The sequence below is a fragment of the Pelobates fuscus genome, chromosome 5 (assembly GCF_036172605.1).
Source record: "Pelobates fuscus isolate aPelFus1 chromosome 5, aPelFus1.pri, whole genome shotgun sequence".
Lineage (NCBI taxonomy): Eukaryota > Metazoa > Chordata > Amphibia > Anura > Pelobatidae > Pelobates > Pelobates fuscus.
Genome location: NC_086321.1, coordinates 151,988,227 through 152,008,377, shown reverse-complemented (window position 1 = coordinate 152,008,377; position 20,151 = coordinate 151,988,227). Strand labels below are relative to the sequence as shown.

Sequence of the window (20,151 nt, the reverse complement as noted above, 5' to 3'; positions counted from 1 at the left end):
TCTGATTGGTGGATTTCAAGCCAACCAATCAGAGTGCTGTGACAGGTAAATGTAGAGACTTACCTGTCAGTCTCTTCATTTACCTGTCAGAGCACTCTGATTGGATGGCTTAAACCCACCAATCAGAGTGCTCTAAGCCTAATTGCAGGGCGGGGCAAGGCTTTATAAGCCTTCCCCCACCCTGCAGAGCTCAGTCTGCGCGAAGCCCTCCGTGGGTGAATTTTTTTTTAATGTGCGTCGGTTATTATTTTTTGTTATTATTTTTTGGGGGGGAGGGGGGTGACTAGGGGTTTGGGGACCCCTAGTCACCTGGGCGGGGGGGTTAAATGTATACTTAGGGCCACCAACCACCACGCAGGGGTGGGGGCTGGGAGGGGATGACACTAGCCCCCCCCCAATTTTTATTTATGTCCCCCCACCCACCGCCGCGCAGGTGGGAGGACAATAGGTCCCACCTTATTGATATTTAGGGCCCCCACCCCCCGCCTAGGGCCCCCCCTTTAGTTTAAAAGCCCCTACTCGCGCGCCACAGGCTGCTCACTGTTTAATAGAAATGCCCCTACTCATGGTATAGCGAGTAGGGGCATAATTTAATAATACTAAGTAACCAGCTTATATAAAGGCTGGGTCACATGCTGCACTCAGCAATCACAGCCATGCCATTAGTAGGTATGGCTGTGATGGCTCTAAGGGCAAACGAGTCAAACGCTTGTTGATTTGGCTGCCCTGCAGCCTTTCAAAACGCGTCATCAAATTGCCGAACACCGAACTCCGACCCGAACATACAGTGATATGTCCGTGTTCGGGTCCGGGGTCCAAAAAATTTAATGTTCGGTACGAACCCGAACTTTGCAGTCCGGGTTCGCTCAACTCTACCCAAGAAAAAGAATATTCATCTAAACCAATTTCTTTTAGTTTGAAGACTAACCTGAGGAACCATATCAAATGCCTTGGCAAAATCCAAGTAGATCACATCCACTGCAACACCTTGATCTATACTTCTACTTCTTCATAGAATGCAATTAGGTTAGTTTGACATGACCTATGTTTCATAAAACCATGTTGATTATTGCGAATAACAAAGTTCTTCACAATGAATTCCTGAATATTATCCCTTAACAGCCTTCAAATATTTTGAGATGCCGAGATTGATAGATATATACATTTCGACCCCCTGTCGCTCAAACTCAAGGGGAATAGCTATTTAAGCTAAATAATAGCTAATACTCATACCTTGGCCAATATTTACTCTCCTCCTGGTTTTTGTGCCCAGGGTAGCTGCACCTCCTCCACCACCCCTACCCCCCTTGGCTCAAAATCAAAACCTACAGACAGGCCACATAAAATGCCACAGCGGCCATGTTTTTAAGAGCCCTGGCTTAGGAGATGGGAACCAAACTCTGGGACTGTTATATCTGCCTGGGGCCGGTGACTGACAGCTATGTTTAGTGAATATCTTCACGGCCAAACCCTTCTACCCCTAAACAAGTGTCCAGTATTTTATTGTTAGGAGCTTAAAGCGGCACTGTCATGCCGAACTTACCTTTCCTCAATCTCTTCCTCTTCTACCCCTCTCTCAGGATCTGTTATTCTTTTCTTCCTGTCTTCTTTAGTTTTCTTTAAAATCATAAGACAAAGTAGGGACTCTTTGCCTTATGGAGGATTCCTCCGTTTGACCAGCTCTGACCAGCGGAGGAGCAAATTGTACTTCATTTCCGCTGGTCAGAGAAATTTTCCCATGATCCCTAGCTTTCCTCCCTGTTCCCACAATGCTTCCTGTCAGTATTGCCGAACATCCTGTCACTTAGACAGAACGCCGGCAAAACTGCCGAATTGCATCCTAACAGAATGAGAAGAGTTTCTCCATTCGTGTTCGGATGCAATTCGGTACTTTGTTCATATCGGAATTTCATTCTAATGAATGAAACTCCGATCCTATTCATTGCCGCGGCTGCATCTTGCAGCCGCTTAGTAGATAACTCCCTAACTCCCACGGTATCAGGGAGCTATCTACTAAAAGGCTGAAAGACCTAAATTGGTCTTTCAGCCAAATTTACTAATACTAAGTAAAGATTACTTAGTATTAGTAAATAATATGCCCCTACTCGCTATATCGCGTGTAGGGGCATGTGTAGTAAGCAGTGAGCAGCCTATAGCTGCTCACTGTAAAAAACAAAAAAAACTAATACCCCCCCCCCCCCGCGCGGCTGGTGTCCTGCCCCCACCCCTGCGCGGTGGGTGGGGGCCCTAATAAAACAATAAGGGGGGGATCTACTGTCCTCCCCCCTGGCCCCCACCCCTGCGTGGTGGGTTGAGGCCCTAATAAAACAATAAGGGGGGGGGACCTACTGTCCTCCCCCCCTGGCCTCCACCCCTGCGCGGTGGGTGGGGGCCCTAATAAAACAATAAGGGGGGGACCTGCTGTCCTCCCCCCTGGCCCCCACCCCTGAGCGGTGGGTGGGGGCCTTAAATAAAGATAGGGGGGGGACCTACTGTCCTCCCCCCAGCCCCCACCCCTGAGCGGTGGGTGTGGGCCCTAATAAAACAATAAGGGGGGGACCTACTGTCCTCCCCCCGGCCCCCACCCCTGAGCGGTGGGTGGGGGCCCTAAATAAAGATAGAGGGGGACCTACTGTCCTTTTCCCCCCCCCGGCCCCCACCCCTGAGCGGTGGGTGGGGGCCCTAATAAAACAATAAGGGGGGGACCTACTGTCCTCACCCCCGGCCCCACCCCTGAGCGGTGGGTGGGGGCCCTAAATGAAACACCACCCCCCCCCAATCAAGGTGACTAGGGGTCCCAAGCCCCTAGTCACCCCCCCCCCCCACCCAAAACAAACTATCCCCTACCTACCCCCCTCACCCTAAAATTAGTGAGGGGGGAATAAAATAACTAACCTGTAAAAAAAAAATCTTCTTTCTTCAGCCCCCAAAAAGGCCAAATAAAAATCCATCATACCCGTCGCACTTTAAAAAAAAAAAAAAAAAACGAGCGCCCAAAAAAATTAATCCTTGTTCGCCCTTTGAGGGCACGCCGCGAACTGAGCTCCGCAGGGAGGGTCAAGGCTTATAAAGCCTTGCCCCGCCCTGCAATTAGACTTAGAACACTCTGGTTGGTTTAAGCCAATCAGAGTGCTCTGTGTCATTTTACACAGCGTGGGAAAATTCCAAAGAACTTTCCCACGTTGTGTAAAATGACACAGAGCACTCTGATTGGGTGGCTTGCCTGATTGCCATCCAATCACAGTGCTCTGTGTCATTTTACAAGCGTGGGAAAGTTCTTTGGAAAGTTCTTTGTAACTATGTAAAATGACACAGAGCACTGTGATTGGATGGCTTGAAATCCATCCAATCACAGTGCTCTGTGTCATTTTACACAGCGTGGGAAAGTTCTTTGGAATTTTCCCACGCTGTGTAAAATGACAAAGAGCACTCTGATTGGATTACACCCACCAATCAGAGTGTTCTTAGCCTAATTGCAGGGCAGGGCAAGGCTTTATAATCCTTCCCCCGCCCTGCGGAGCTCAGTCTGCGCGGAGCCCTCCATGGGTGAAGATGGATTATTTTTTTTGCACTTGGGTTTTTTCCTTTTTCGTCAGGTTTTTTTTTTGCGCTTGGGTTTTTATTTTTTTTATTTTTAGTTCGACGGGTATGATGGTTTTTTATTTGGCCTTTTCTGGGGCTGAAAAATGAAGATTTTAGAAAAAAGAAGACGTTGAATGGTAAGTTTAATTTTACTTTACAGGTTAGCAATTTTATTCCCCCCTCACTATTTTTTAGGGTGAGGGGGGTAGGTAGGGGCATTTTTATTTTGGTGTGGGGTGGGTGACTAGGGGCTTGGGGACCCCTAGTCACCTTGTTGGGGGGGGAATTGACTTAGTGCCCCCACCCGCCGCCCAGGGCCCCCCCCCTTATTACCATTATGGCCCCCACCCGCCGCCCAGGGGTGGGGGCCGGGGGGGGGAGGACAGTAGGTCCCCCCCCCTCATTACCATTATGGCCCCCACCCGCCGCCCAGGGGTGGGGGCCGGGGGGGGGGGGGGGAGGACAGTAGGTCCCCCCCCCCTTATTACCATTTTTTTTACAGTGAGCAGCCACAGGCTGCTCACTGTTGAGTGGACATGCCCCTACTCGCGGTATAGCGAGTAGGGGCATTGGGGAGATTTTAATCTCCCTTATGCTATTATGGGGGTCATATTGACCCCCATAGAGTGAGGGGGGGACCTGGGGGGCTTATGAAGTGGTGCCGCTTCTGTCTTTACATATTACAAGGAGGGAGCTGCACGTCGGTAGCTTCCTCCTTGTAATAAACCGAACAAGCAAATGAACACTGATATTCGGTGTTTGTTTGTTTGATTTTTTCTATTCATTCATTTGTCTGTCTGATGAATGAATGAATAGGTGAAATTCCCGTTCACATGTCCAGGTGTTTCACTGGGCATGTGCGGGAATCTCACAGTCTATCTAGTGTGGGCAGATGACGTGTCCCACAGGGACTTTCTCTACCCACACAAAGATGGCGGCGCCATGAATAAAGATCGGGGCAGAAAATAAAGAATAAAAAATAGGTAATGTGGGGGGCTTAGGGGACTTTAGGGGTGACTAGGGGGTCAATTGGATGTAGTGGAGGCGGGAGGGGGGTTAAAAAAAAAACGTGATTCGGCATGACAGTGCCGCTTTAAGATGGTTGCAGTCGTGATTTGGCAGTCAGTTTTCTTTGGTTTGATCACTGACTAGAAATATCTGTTTTTGCCAAGTTTCAGACAACTTCACAGTTGAGGTTAATATTTGTTAATATGTACTAGATGGTTTGGCAGATTATATGCTCTAGATTTGGATATGGTGATAAAGAAATATTGTGGACTGTTTATTTCATGTATTGAATGTTGTGGCTGATAAAAAAATACTTTCAGTCATACTGAACACATCTTAATTTCATCCAATAGCATGCAAATGTGGATAATAACACATTCAACACCTAGGAATTTTCCAGTATCGCAGTCATGTAGCCACAGGCAAGATCAACGGAATACTGTTTCATTAGCTCAGTCTGGATGAATTGAAGCGTTGATACTGCAATGTCATTGCATTTCTAGATTAGAATTGGAAAAGCCAAGCAGCTATTTCACATTGTATTATAGTTTTTTTATGCTGCCTAAATGTAAACTTTCTCATTTTATTTTCCAGTACTCGGTTTTCACATTAGTTACCATTGTTAAAATCCATCCATGAAGTCACTAGATTTTAACAAAACATTGAATAGTAGTAGATATTAACTGAATTTAAATAGTAACACCAAAATAACTTGATTTAAAAAAAATAAACAATCTTCAACTAGTCTCAGCGTTGCTATTTTTATACTCTATTCCAGCGTTTGCTCATTGGTGCTCCACGAGATCAAAATTGGGGTTCCGCAACGATTTGCCCGTCGAGTGGCCCAAACATTTAGGGCCACCAGATGGGTATCGCTAAACAGGGGTCCAGTCAGGTGCTGCATCTAAGACCGCGACCGGACCCCTGTTGTATGGAAATTAGTGTGTATATATATATAAAAAAAAAAAACAATTGCCAAAAAAGAGAACATTATGCTCTGTTAATTGAAAGGTTTATGCAACACGATAGGGAGTGGGGATTCCACGATGTTGATACACTATGTACAAGGGTTTCACGGGAAAAAATAAATGGGAATCCCGGCTCTATTCTAAAGTTCAGTTTTCAATTTACTACAATCCAATATTTAAATTTTTTGTATATTTTATATATTTTATTTAAGTGCAGTGTAGGGGTTAACAGATAGTGTAATGAAGCGTAGTGTCTCGGACAGACTGGGGCATGTATGTCCTGGTTCAGTTGGAGATTAGAGGCCCATAATTGCATAGTGATGATCCATGTTTTTTTTTTTTTTTTATTCGTGCGCAAACTGAACATTTGTATCTCGTCTGCCACAACAGCAGAGTGAGAGTATATACAGATATACATGTGTGTGACAAAGGTATATATAGAAGAAAAACAGTAATAGTTTCTAATGATAATACAGCACTTTTTTTTTTTTTTTATGTATCTACAGCAGTGGATAGGACATGTCAGAGATTGACTGGGTGCCTTTCAGGGTGCATTAAGCATGCCAGTACTCATGAGTTGTATGGAAGCTTCAGGTTGTGGGTCTGCGGCTAGGTTCGGAGGCAGGGTGATTTTTTTTTGATTTTTTTTGTGTTACAACGTCGTCATTAGTCTAGGCCACCGTTCCTAGTGTGGTGGTTGTGCCCCTAACCAAGGGGGCTACGGGGGGGGGGGGTTTGTGGTCTCGCGGTTGGCTGTGTGGGTGCAGGTTCAGTGGGCAATGTTTGAGGTATATCCGGGTGCCCTTATGGGGGTTCCCAATTAGTTTGGGGGGTGTGGGCAGAGTGCCCTGTCGCCCAGGGTGGAAACCTAACCTACTCAACAATGTACGACAAGTGTACCTTTAAAATAACACATTTAGCAAACTAACGTGGAAACAATATAAAACGAAACAGTCACTTCTTGTATAGCAAGCAGCCAGGTGGTGGATCGGGCCGGAGCTGGATGGCAGTGGGGTTCAGCTTTCGGGTTCTTCCCGTCCTTCTGGTGTTAGTGTGTCTGTAGTGGTAAGTCCCAGTGATGCAAGGAAGGATGAGGCGTCTGCAATTGAAGTCAATATGTGGGTAGTCCCGTTATGAGTTGATAGGAGTGTGCCCGGTGTCCCCCACCTGTAGGTTATGTTGGCTGCTCGTAGTTGTTGGGTTACAATCCAATATTTAGTGACCAAATCAGTTCTGTTGTGTCTAAAATTTGTCCCTGTGACTAGCCATGGCCGCAATTTAATATTGTTGTATAAGCTTTTCATATGATTTCGTTTTTTTGGATAAACATGCAAACTGATAATTACATTTCATTATTTTATATATACCGTATATATACACATACATTATTTATTTAGATGTAATATGAAAACAAATTTTGAAAAAGTTTATAAAAACAATATTACATTATTTGAAAATGCTTTCTACATGCCAACTATGTGACTGGTTATGTGGGAGCCTACTGTGGCATGAAGTTAGCATCTACAATCTAAACACCCCCTCAGTGCTCCTTCTACCACTGCCCTGAGTCAGGGTATATAGCATGTTACAGCACAACAAAGACCATTTAGTTCTCTCCTGTGCTGTTCAGTGATCTGTTATGAGAGAGGTGGAGAAAATAGCATGTCTCAACAAGTGAACGAGGGAGGAGGTATAAAACAACCAAATAATGTGCATATGAAGATAAAGGAACATGGTTGCAAACAATAAGAAAGGGCCGTGGTAAGAGACGCAAGGGATATAGAAGAATTTGGTGACAAAACCAAAGGTTTCAGAGTCATTAGAACAAAAAGAGTGTTAGAAAAGGGGCGATGAATTTCACATAATAGGTCAAATCAGTTATGCTTTCATATGTCGAGGTCTTTTTCTTAGCAATTCTGCTTCAATAACCCTGTAGGTCACTTGTGAGCATGGAAGAGTGCTAAGAAACATCATGTGTGCACCACGGGAAACTGCCACAATTAATTACAATACATCACAGAATATTTGACTATTAAAAAAATAATGTTTATTTAAAAATATGTGAAACACATGTGAACTCTTTTATTCTCATTAATATTGTGAGGTTGTTTAGGATAACAGGAAAGTTGATTACAGTTTGGTGGATAACACAGAGATATTACTGAGGTGTTTAGGAATCTCTAGATGGTTCTTCTTCCGAAGGTTGTCTTTATTGATGTCCTCTTTAATCTCCAATGCAGATTTTCCTTTTGTTTCTGGGAGGTAAATATACAGAAATACTGCACAAGCTGCTGTGATTGTGATGAAGACGAGGAAGCAGAATGGCCCTAGAGTTGCCTAAAGAACCATAGAGAGGACATTAGAGAGTGAGAAGATTGAATTGCCAGTCGTCCCAACCCATCAAATACACTAGGTAATACAGTTATCATAGACATTGCTTTATCATAACGTTACTTTATCATACCATAGAATGATGTTACTTCCAATTATTCAACTCTTGTCCTGGTATTCGTTCAAATTAGTTTAACACTTAACACTACTCCCATCAGTTAGGACTGTGGTAACTAGCCTTGTCACCTGAATTGTCTTTAATCACTACATTTCCTTTTATGTACAACCACTCTATAGACAGGTTGGACATTTATTTCCAATATATACTATATTTAAACTTGTTATACTAAAAATAAAATAACTGCACGCTAGCACTGATGTCTACTGTCAGCTGCTCCTCATCATGTGGAGTTCATGCACATTATCCAGATGATTTATTACATACTCTATGATGAATTCAGCATTGATGCTGAAACACGTTGGTAGTCCAGTTCTTTTCCGTATCCATACTAACCTGATTATCTACCTCTGAATAAAACCTTAATTGTTTATCTCTTTTGGTACTTGATGACAGGGACAATTAAAACAATAGTACAAGACAGTAAACATTAAACACCGTGGAGCATAACTATATGTACTAACCATTATCTAATTCATATTGGACACAATTGTTCGCGCATACTTGCAACACTGCAGCCAGAAGCACACACAAAACCCTCCACTTAAACAAAAGCCAACAAACCGTATCCTCTGACATCAATCTTCCTAACACAGTAATTTTAAACAGCACCCTACAGCCCAGTCCCACTGTCACCTTCATTCAGTAATCCCAGGACACCCAGTACTCTCATCACTTACCCTAACATTGGCTGTGATCATGGAGGAACCTCTGCTTTCTCTTATCCTAACACTGACCTCCAAACACCCTTCCTCTAATGTTTAGTAATGCTGATCTCCAATATATAGCACACAATCCATCTCTGGTCCTTATGCACACAACAGATTTAATTTGTAAACTTCTCACTGTCTTACCTCCACAAGTGGGAAGACCATGCCAATGACAAACAGTCCAATCCAGTTTATTATTCCCACAATAACAAATGCTGCTGCTCTGGCTTCCTGGGGAAAAATTTCCACTATGATGGTCATAGTTGTTGCCCCTGGGGAAAAAAAAAACTACTAGAAAGAAAGGTATACATGCAGATTAAACCCTGAATATTATACATCCTTAACCTTTCTACATATCTCCAGACCCAGATCACCAAGCACATACCTGGTCCTGTCCCAAAGGATAAAACATACAGGAAGATTAGCATCACACTGCAATAAGGCAACCACATGTATGTGTCCTGTGGGAGGAAGAAAATAACATTGACAAACAGTTTTATATACCATTGTACTATAATCTGATCGATGCATAAGATGATAACCACAATTGGGCGAATTCCGACTGGAATGGCAATTCTCATATTCACTACAGCTAATTCTGGTCAGAATTCAGTCAGTCCCACTGAATTTGTAACATACAGCCAGATGAAATTAGGTGTTTAGTTGAAAATCGGTGCTTTTCACATCCGAACTTTATACAAAGTATAGGATTGGGAATATGTACAAAGCACAGATTTTACAATGAATAGAGACCGAATGCATCCTGCATTGTGCACTTCATAAATTATCGTTCACTTGCTTTTTGAAAACGCACAATAATTTAAAGTACTGTTATCCGGTCAGGCAAAGTTGAAAACGTCCCTTATTCCCCCACCTGCCATTTTGCATGTGTAGCATATCATTAAACAATTTACAGTTTCCCCCTGAACAAATAGTGGAGGGGGAGCATGACTACTGCCCAGGAAGGTGGGCTGGAGTTAAGTAGCAACAATGTTGCAAGTGTTGGAGGAGTTAAGAAAGGAGGGCATTTCCCATCCTCCCTCCCTGTTTTTTTGTGGTGTGTTGTGTGGTTTCTTATTGTCATAGCTGGCAGTTTTCCCTGGACAGCATAATCAAAAAGGAAGGAGTATGATGCAAGGTCACCTTGGGGAGACTACAGTCGGCGCAAGGCTGATGGCTAGTGAAGGCTGTATTGGGCTCTTGGAGAATAAATATGGAGAACTGTCTGTTGGGCTCTCACCCAACAGCTGACAGGAGTTAAGAATTTACTTTGTTTAATAAAGCTGCGTACATTGCCCTTATCCACTTGGTGTGTTATTGGGGCAGCGGTGGGATGGATATGGGTCAGCAGTCATGTTCACTGTAACTAAAAACTAGTGACTCCCATGGTGATGGGGCCTGAAAAATGACAGGGGGCCAACATGTGGGGGCTATTAAATTAAATGGGGGACATACTAATGTACCCCTGTCCCTACCTATGGTCAGTTGGTGGGGGCTACCTATTAAATGGGGAGACCTAGTGTCCCCATTACCCTCCACTCAGAACCGGCACTAGGACATGCCTGAGAATTAATGGGATGGCAAAGTTGTCAAGAAAACACAAGTTCACTGGAGACAAGTTTATTTTTTTGTTTTACCTGTACAGCAATATTCACCCCAGTAACACTTTAATAGAGTAACAGTTCCACTTTAAATAGATAGCAGCTATACAGATTAAAATATATGTAATATACATTTTCATATAACTCTTACTTGGCTGAGTAACATTGGAAACACCATCCATGCCATCCTAACTTTGGCATTGTATATAAAATCTGTATAAAATTAAGAGGTCCATGCCTAGTACCCACAATTTGCATTATAATGACACAATGGATTACATGAATTACATGTGCCCCATGGAATATAGTGACCTTAAGTACCTACTGTACTCAGCAAATCTTAATTTTCCTCATCCTGCTAGTAAGATATAATTTATGCACCACCCCCAATGTCAGCGCTCATAATATAGGATGCCAGTGGGTGGAGTAAGAGAAGGTGGGCCAGTGACGTGAATCATATCTCTAGCCCTGCCCGAAATGGGTGGTTCCTCCCAGAGAATAGGCAGGTCTCACCGGCATGAATGCATTCTAAGCTGCCTACCAACCATAGAGGCCAGCGCACTGAGGGCAGAGCATGTAGGGAGTGCTGTTTCTACACTCTCCTGGTCCTAGTACCTTAAGTATGCTATGACAGTGGGACAGGACCCTAAATTGGCCGAAATCAGAACTGTTGGGAGGCCTGTTCATGTGCTTAAAATTTCCAGTTTAAGAAACTTGTGCGTGTAGAGGTCAGGCTCATGGCTTTTTAAGAAGAAGATACTGGAATTGCAAATTCAAAGTTCATAATTAGGCGCAGTGTCAATTTAAGCTGCAAGCTCATGGAGCCCCTATTCCACTACAACTTAGAGAAATGGATGTGCTTGCACATGTGACAAAAACCTGAGCCAATGCACTCTTGAGTTTCCAAAAATGATAAAACGTGCTTCTCTGATTTCCATTTTCCCTTTCACATAATAAACACCGGTTGATTCTTTTGTAGACATTCTAGTTGTGTTAGTGATGCAATAACTGTGTTAAATGTTATCCTCTCCTAATGCAGAAATTTAGGTGCATCTAAATCTGGTTGCCACATATGATGCTTTGAGTTACCTGCAGTGAGAGGGTCACTATAAGGAGACTTAGGCTCAACACTATGGCTATATATCCACCCAACAGCAAAACCCTTCTGCCAAAACGATCAACCAGTAGACTCTGTGGATGAAAATGGACAGGGTAAAGGTCTTGCGCTGAGATGGTATGCAGAGTAAAAAAAGCACAAAATATAAAACAATAGGAAGAAATAAATAAGGGATATGTAACAATGATAGTTTGATAGTGGTTATTATATTAAACATGGGTTTACTTCAGTAATGTTTAAGCAAAATTATCTAAAACTTATTATGCTCTAGAATACTATAGATTCTTGTTCATGTGCATACAATAGACACACTGACAGTGAAAGCTACCAAATGCAACTTTTTTTGGACAGAATAAAAAAGAAAGATAAAGTATAGTATGACAGTGAGATGACAAATTGAATATATTTTCTGGTTACTTACACATAGAATCACAGATGAAGACTCACACACACCGATCCCTATTGTTAGATATGGGATTTGCGAGAAATCAAATTTTGCTGCTTCAAACACAACTGCAGCATAAAAATAAATCTGTAGGAAGAGAAAGCTTTCTGACAAATCATTAGTTTCAAGGTTAAAGCCATCATGATACATATTCGTGTTCTAAACGTAATAACCTTCTTATTCTCGGAGTTTAGCGTTCCATATACTTTACTAAAACTACGTTTACCATGGTATGGGTACCATACTATGGTACCCATGGTAATAGGGGTGGTGGTGTGTTAGTACATGTCGTATGGAGCCAAAGACAGTCTGCCTTGGTAGAGAAGATTGAGGATAACATCGATACATTGCATCTTATTCATGCACACTTATTTTGATATTGGAGAGTTTGAGTCTGTACATGCAAGTGTACAGAGAGTTGAGTCTGTACATGTCCCAAGTTGGCCTACATTTTGCAATCCTGTTTTTAGTTCACCACCATTTCCTTTATGCTTAAGCATCTTTATATTAGGATTTGCAATACGTGGACTCACAGCATTGACTCCACACAGCTGCAGAGCGATAGTCAAAGCAATGAGCATGTATATCTGCCAGCGTAGAGAACGGTCCTCCAGCAAGCCCTTGACAGTTAGACTTTGGTCGCTCTTGCGAGCAGTTTGCTCTTTCATCATATCCTCTAGCTCTCTCTCATGGTCTCTGTCTCCCCACAGCTGTTTCAGGGCTGGATAGATAAAGATATAAAGCATTATCAATGCTTATAATAAATAATTACTTAGAGTGCATAACTAAAACACTGAATATCACTGTCAGACTCATCAGTAATGCCAATATGTAAAAGTAACAAATACATTACACCTAGTGTTAGTGGTATCAAAACAGAGCACTGGAAAATATATACATGTGTATGAATGGGGACATACTTAAAGGAATGACAGATTGGAATGCCCATAGATCAATCTGTCATTCCTTTTAGTATGTCCCGTATGAATGTCACATATCCAAAGGGCCGTCTTTAACGTGGGGCAAAAGAGGCAGCTGCCCCGGGCCCAGTCATTCTTAGGGGGCCCAAAGCAGCTGCCCCTTGAGCCCGCCGGCCGCCGAGGTGCGTGTGGCCTGCGAGGTACTACCACAGTGGGCCGCACGATGAGGGGGCCCATCGGGTGGCCCATGCTCTTAGGACCACCCGATAGCAATGAGTCTGCAATGGCCCGGTCAACGCTGCGGCGCTTTAACAGCGTGACCGGGCCCCCTGTGATGAGGTCAGCACTACCTAGGTAACACAGAGAGTGCTGCGCACGAGGGAGGAATAGAGCCCAAGTCCCAACAGCCACTGGACCCCAGAGAAGTCATCGTCCTGCACCCAAAAGGTAGGAAACAGGAGGGTGACAAAAATTGTGTATTTTCCATGGATGTCTGTTTGTGTGTGTGTATATATCTGTCTGTGTATCAGTTTGTGTGTGTATCTGACTGTGTGTGTGTGTTTCTGTGTGTGTATCTGTCTGTATGTGTATATACGTGTATCTGTGTATGTCTTTGTATGTTTATATGCATGTGTGTCTGTGTATCTGTGTGACTGTATGTAATACATAATACATAATAATAATAATAATGATAATATTTTATTCCCACTGGCAAATCCTGTACTTACTGTTTGTGGGTTGTGCCGTCCTGATAGGCACACCATAGAGCTGGGAGTCTTAAGTCTTTTTTAAATTCAGGAATGTCATTCCATTATATCAGTTAGTGAGAGAAGGATCTATCTTTTGACATTCCAAACTGGGAAGAGGTTAGATGTTACCGTGTAATAGCCAAAAGCATTTATACCTAGATGTTTGATAGTTTAATGCATGAGCATAGTCACCAGAACCACAAGAGCTTAATGTAGTGCTTTGGCGAGTAGGCAGTGTTTATATTGCTCCCTAGGAACACCTCCAGTGGCAGTTACTCAGATGGCCACCAGAGGTGCTTTGTATCCCAGTGCGGCACAGTGTGCATCACTGGGATTCAGTGTATCCACGCTCTGCATGGAGATCCTGAACGTTCCCCATAGAAATGCATTGATTCAATGTATCTCTATAAGGAAATGTTGATTGGCGCAGCCTGGCTGGGCATGTGCAATAGCCTTTCAATGCTTTCCTAAGGGAAAGCATTGGATTGACTGAGATCACTAAGATTGATGATATCTGCTGCGAGACTGGCCCGGTGTAAGGTAAATTTAATACCCTTTTAGAGCAATCTGAGAGGAGCTGTGGAACTAAACAGTTTTACACTATAATGTTAGGAATATATATTTGTATTTCTGCACTATAGTGTTCCTTTAACATATTATTGGGTTCTCTAATAAGCATATTTATGTCACATATTATATTTGAATTCTTTTTCAATAAATTACACCTGCCATGATTAACACATATATATATATCTATGCATTGCAAATATTTGGTCCAAAATTCTATTGCCATGGGAACCAATAACTTAGCGTAAGCCTGCAACAAGCTTCACTTTTAGTCATGGTGCCAAAGTATATAGTCAAAGTATATTCTTAACTACAGACCAATGTCTGAGGCTGATGAGAAAAGTTATTGCTAAACCACAACAAATTATTAGTGTGTAACATGTAGATAAAGAGTATACTGTATGGTCCTTCCACAGTACCCTTAACTCTGGTCAGTACCTTTCATACAGCCATCCTTGTCATTTCTCTCAATCAGGAGGTATGGTGATTCAGGGAAAAATGGGAGTGCAACCATCTGAACCAGGGCACACATGCCATTCAGACCCAAGAGAAGAGGCCACTTCGACTTGGTGCCCAATATTTCACTGGATGTAAAAGAATATAAATAAATATAATGTGCAGTGTAGGGATTTCTTGTCCGCGGTGCAAAGTACTGTGGGTGATATCTAACATATTTGTATACTAATAGGAGTATAACAGGACTATAATCATTTTGTGTAGCAACACTCACCTGAGTCCAAGAATCTGACCCATCAGTTTTCCAATTGTTACAAAGATGGAGATACTTGTGTTGGTAAATCCACGTAGTTTCTTATGTGCAATTTCCCCTGCATACTGAGAGTGGATGTTTAAACCAAACCCTAAAAAGGCAATCAAATACTGATACATATTGTAATAATGTTGCCATCTTCAAACATGCGCCTGTAAAGTGCCTTAGAGCTAAGAATCTTTACCTGCATTTATACCATAAAGAAAGCGACCAATCAGTATCATCTCAAATGACTTGGAAGTTCTACTGCAGCCAACTAAAAGCGCCGCTGCTATTGGGATTAGGTCACTATAGATCAGGCACCGCTTTCTATAACATAAGACAAGATAAATGAATTAATGGAGATTCAAAGCAAATGTCAGCCAAATGTTTGTCTATTAGAATTCTGTGAATAAGACATATTATTAATTAATGCTTCTCAAACTCAAACCCTAAGAGGTTGCTGAACTACACCTACCTTGATGCTCTAGCCATCTATAGTATGCTAAGAATTATGGGATTTATGGGGCATCAACATTTGGGGGGGGGGGTCGTACCCATCCTACACGCTCTTTACCCTGGATAAAGGAAACATCCTTGACATAGATACAATTGTTTGTCATATGTCCTTTCATACTTTAAATCTTTCATTTTAATTTGAAGCATGAAAATTATTTTCTTATTTATCAGAAAACTTACACCAGGAGGAGATTATATTCACGTCAGTAATAATTCACACAATTTACACATTTGGAGCAAAACGTACATTATTTATTTGGCTCCCTCATTGAGGGGTGAATGTTTAACAGGTTCAATTATAATGGACGTTTATAGGAAACCAACCTCCGGTAACACCCTCTTAAGAAACGATTTGTGCCAAAGGGCAGTTCATTTGTTTAAAATGGAATTGCATAAGGGACACTGATTATCAGAGGCAGGTAGCTTTATTGCTTACCAGTTTACTTAATAGTGATACCGGAGAAACTGACGGAAGCGAAGCACAGAGAGATGGACACAGGTTTCTTCAGGAAGGAAGAGATTCTTTATTGGATCACCGATCGGGACTCAGAGGGACTAACGTCACCAAAATACAACAAGTTCTGAGCCCCGGACAATAGTGCAGGCTCCTTATATAGGCACATAACTCCTCCCATATTAAGCTCCACCCGCACATTCTCTTGACCAATCAATACAAATAAGAATTAACTTCCTGCTTGACCGCATGGCCTGTCCAGCACAATGGAGGAGGGGAATACTACATCCTGTATTCTTGCACATGCTCCGTACACTACTGATCGTATCTTGCCTCGTGCAACCAACTGATTGATACGTCAGCATATGCACGTACACATGCCACGTGGTAATCTCGGCCTACTAAATTTATTTTTACCGAGATTCCACCACATTCCCCCCTTTGATGCCTCTTGATATTTCACAATTACTTGAGGCATCACTTAACCTTAGTTTGCATACACCGCAAGTTACCCTGAACCAGACCAGACTCAACTTATGATGTGAATCTTCAACACTCATCTTCCTGCATTGGTTCTCCCTGATCTAGAGCCTCATATTTATAAATTGCCATTATCTGTGCAGCAGCCTTCCTCTTTGCTATATTTTCTATCAGGCTTTGCACAGACCTAACTACTAAGGGTATAAGACACGGCAGGAGTAGACACAACATTAAAATCAGTAGGACTCCACCTACCACTGCCTTAAGCCCTCCAAACCACTCATACCAGCTACAAAACCAACTACTTGGATTGTACCCTTTCCATACCTGAGTAGGCACATGCGCTAGTTTAACCATATGGCTAGTAAGCTCAGCTATTGCTTGCCCTTCGTCATCTATTTGAAGACAGCAATTGCTCAGGTTAAACTTCCCACATACACCTCCCTCTACTGCCAAAAGGTAATCCAAGGCTAATCTATTTTGGTATACTGCTGTCCTCATCCTGGTATTATGCTTCGCTAGAAGATTGAGCGCTTGTGATGTCTCGTTAGTAATAATCTCAACCACCGCCTGTAATCTTATAATACGGTTGAGCATATAAATAGGGGTTCTATAACCAAAGGTACCATCTTCTGCCCACGTGGCTGGCCCATAATAATCTATAATACGCTGGGGAGGCCATTCATTATCTTCCCAGGCGCCTATCTCTATGGGTCCCCTTTTCTTCCTATGATTCACATCATACACTTTAACACCTAAAGTCTCACCTGTTTCAATAGGTAACAAGAAGAAGGATGGTTTGAGCATACCCAACACACATGCCCCTTCCCAGTCCTGTGGCAACTCCGAATAGGCTTTCTTACCACAGATCCAGTACAAATTTGCTGGGGCTCTCCAGGTAGATGTGATGGATAAATCAAACCACACATCCTTTAAATTGGCGTATCTAGCAAACGGGTTAGATGGTTCTGAGACATTTGAAGCCGACCACCAAGTTGTATTCTTTGTATCATCATCATAAGCTTTTTGCCCTAGACAAGTTAATTCTCCTACAAAAGTATTATACATTATTCCTTTCCTTGCTATGCAAACATAACCTATGATGGAGGTCTTTAATCTCCACTCAGATTTACCTCTAATACTCATATGATAATCGGCTTGTGTAGATATTAGTTGGTCAACTGCCTCAGAACCGGACATTACCTCCTTTGCTTCCCAAGGCCATTGGTCTCCCATGTTAGTACCTCCACACACATAGCAGTTGGTAACATTAAGACTACCGGCAATACTTTCAGCTAAATCAATGAACAGGTTTTTAGCATTATGGGGGATCTTATTATCTATACTCATCTCTTCATAAAAGGAATGGTATACTTGATGAGTTTGGGAGGATACCGTATCAGTCTCTATCCCTATAAACAATACTGTCCCAGGATCTAAACCCGTCCCGTATATTTGAAACCCAAATAAATTACCATATTTGTCTAAGAACTTGTCGGGGTTATTTATAAGTATATGGACTGGATTGCATTCCATAGACTTACAATATGGGCTGGTAGGCAACTTAGTCACTATCATGTCCTTGTCTACTGTCTGTCCCCAAGTTGCACACCCCACACAAGACCAATATGGGCAAAAGTTATAATCTCTATTTGGGCATCTAGGACTCACATATTTATTTTTACTACTGGGACAAATATATTTATCATTAGACCCATACGTCCTCTCCCATCTAAGATCCCCACATACATTCCACGGCTTTCTACCACTTGATATCGCTTTACACGCATCAAATAGCAGAACACCCGAAGAATGTACGGATTCTAACACCGTCTTATTAATTAGGGTCCCCTGAGGATCTCCATTCCTGAGAGTCAACCAAATTGTACGAGGTTGATACTCCGGACTGAAGCACTTAGGTTCTCCTACTCCTAAATGGCACACACTATAGTCTATATTTAGGTATCTACATCTTGATACATCTCCTTTACACTCGTATTGTGAATGCCAAATTAGGGTTTGGGAAATATGGTTACCTGTTCTTGTAGTCTTAATGCATACCTCACAGCTAGGAGTGTCGGTACCTCTACCTTCCTGAATATAAAAATACACATAAATAAACATTATCAAAAACACATCTTTCGCCGTCATCCTCAGTCTTCGTCCGTGCGAAGGCACCTCAGCTTCCAGGATGTAAGGGCTGCAGGGAATGGAGTTCTGCTCGTCTTCACAGGAGTCCCTTCGAGACTTTCCCTGGCTTATATACTATACGTCGGTGGGCGGACAGGCTTTATTATGGCCCTCTCACTCACGCACCAAATCCCTAAAATAATAAAATTTTATAATCCACACAAGTTCCTCGTTACTCCGACTGAGTCGTGCGTTTTAACCGGATCTTGCAGGGATTCTCTGGATCTGCTGTAACTTGCCAAGAATCGACTGCTGCTGGTTTAACCCTGGAGTGATGTATCCACGGAGTCACTTCGGCTACTTTTATCGCTGTAGGGGTAGACAAAAGAACAACATAAGGACCTCTCCACTTGGGCCCTAACGGTACATTATTCCACTCTTTAATCCACACTTGGTCTCCTGGATGGTAACTATGAACAGGGGGATAAATATTCACAGGTAATCTATCTTGTACCCATTTCTGTACCTCCTCCATAGTCTTACCCAACTCTACAACCTGCTGCCGGGTAATTCCTTCTCCCAACTGACTCAAGTCCCCCCTTAAGTTACCAAGTACGGGAGGTGGTCGCCCATACATGATTTCAAAAGGAGAGAGGCCCATCCTTCTGGTAGGGGTACTGCGGATTCGCAATAGAGCTATGGGTAAGAGAACGTTCCATTTAAGTTGGGTTTCCTGACACATTTTAGCCAACTGATTCTTAATAGTTCTATTCATTCTCTCTACCTTACCAGAACTCTGGGGTCTATATGCCGTATGAAGCCTCCACTTTATACCAAGCATATGAGTCAGTTGTTGTAGGCACTGATGAACAAAAGCTGGACCATTGTCCGATCCTATAGAGCAGGGTAGTCCATATCGGGGTATTATTTCTCGTAGCAGGAATCTCACAACTTCTCCTGCTTTCTCTGTACGAGTAGGACATGCTTCTACCCAGCCTGAATAGGTGCACACAATTACCAACAGGTAACGATGTCCACCCGATTTAGGCATCACTGTAAAGTCAATTTGTAAATCGGACATGGGGAGTCCCCCCATAAACTGGACTCCTGGTGGCTTTACTGGTCCTTGTCTTGCATTATTTTTAGCACACGTTACACATCTTCGTACAATGGCCTGAGTCAAGTTGGACAATCTTGGTATGTAGAAATGTTTTCTGAGAGATTCTTCTGTGCTGTCTCTCCCAGAATGTGTCCCGTTGTGATAATTTTGGACAATTTCTACCGCTAGTGATGCTGGTATGACTATTCTTCCATCTTCTAGCTGATACCACTTGTTCTCCAAATACTTTCCTGGTTCAGTCTTTAACCACTCCTCTTCTTGAGCTGTATAAACTGGAGTCCATTGAGACAGTGGAGTTGGTATAAGAGCAGCTATATGCCCCACATATTCCTGTCTTCCTGATTCAGCGGCACGCTTAGCTGCACTATCTGCCATCCGATTTCCTTTGGTTACATCACCATCTCCTCTCAGATGCGCTCGACAATGTATGATACCGACTTCTTTCGGCTCCCACACTGCTTCCAATAGTTGTAGGATTTCAGCTGCGTACTTGATTTCTTTGCCTTCTGAATTCAATAGTCCTC

At 42.7% G+C, this 20,151-nt stretch overlaps 1 protein-coding gene across 1 annotated transcript in view; it reads right to left on the bottom strand.

Annotated features, from left to right (window-relative positions):
* Positions 1–7,616: 7,616 nt before the first annotated feature.
* LOC134611012 (solute carrier family 2, facilitated glucose transporter member 11-like) overlaps positions 7,617–20,151 on the bottom strand; it is a 29,821-nt gene continuing 17,286 nt past the window's right edge. Inside the window, exons 4-12 of the mRNA XM_063454497.1 lie at positions 15,130–15,254; positions 14,907–15,036; positions 14,615–14,760; positions 12,474–12,661; positions 11,917–12,027; positions 11,468–11,569; positions 9,163–9,238; positions 8,922–9,049; positions 7,617–7,895 (exon numbers count right to left, since the gene is read on the bottom strand). Coding sequence (XP_063310567.1) covers positions 7,689–7,895; positions 8,922–9,049; positions 9,163–9,238; positions 11,468–11,569; positions 11,917–12,027; positions 12,474–12,661; positions 14,615–14,760; positions 14,907–15,036; positions 15,130–15,254 — 1,213 coding nt within the window. The 3' untranslated portion in view covers positions 7,617–7,688. The remainder of the gene's footprint in view (positions 7,896–8,921; positions 9,050–9,162; positions 9,239–11,467; positions 11,570–11,916; positions 12,028–12,473; positions 12,662–14,614; positions 14,761–14,906; positions 15,037–15,129; positions 15,255–20,151) is intronic.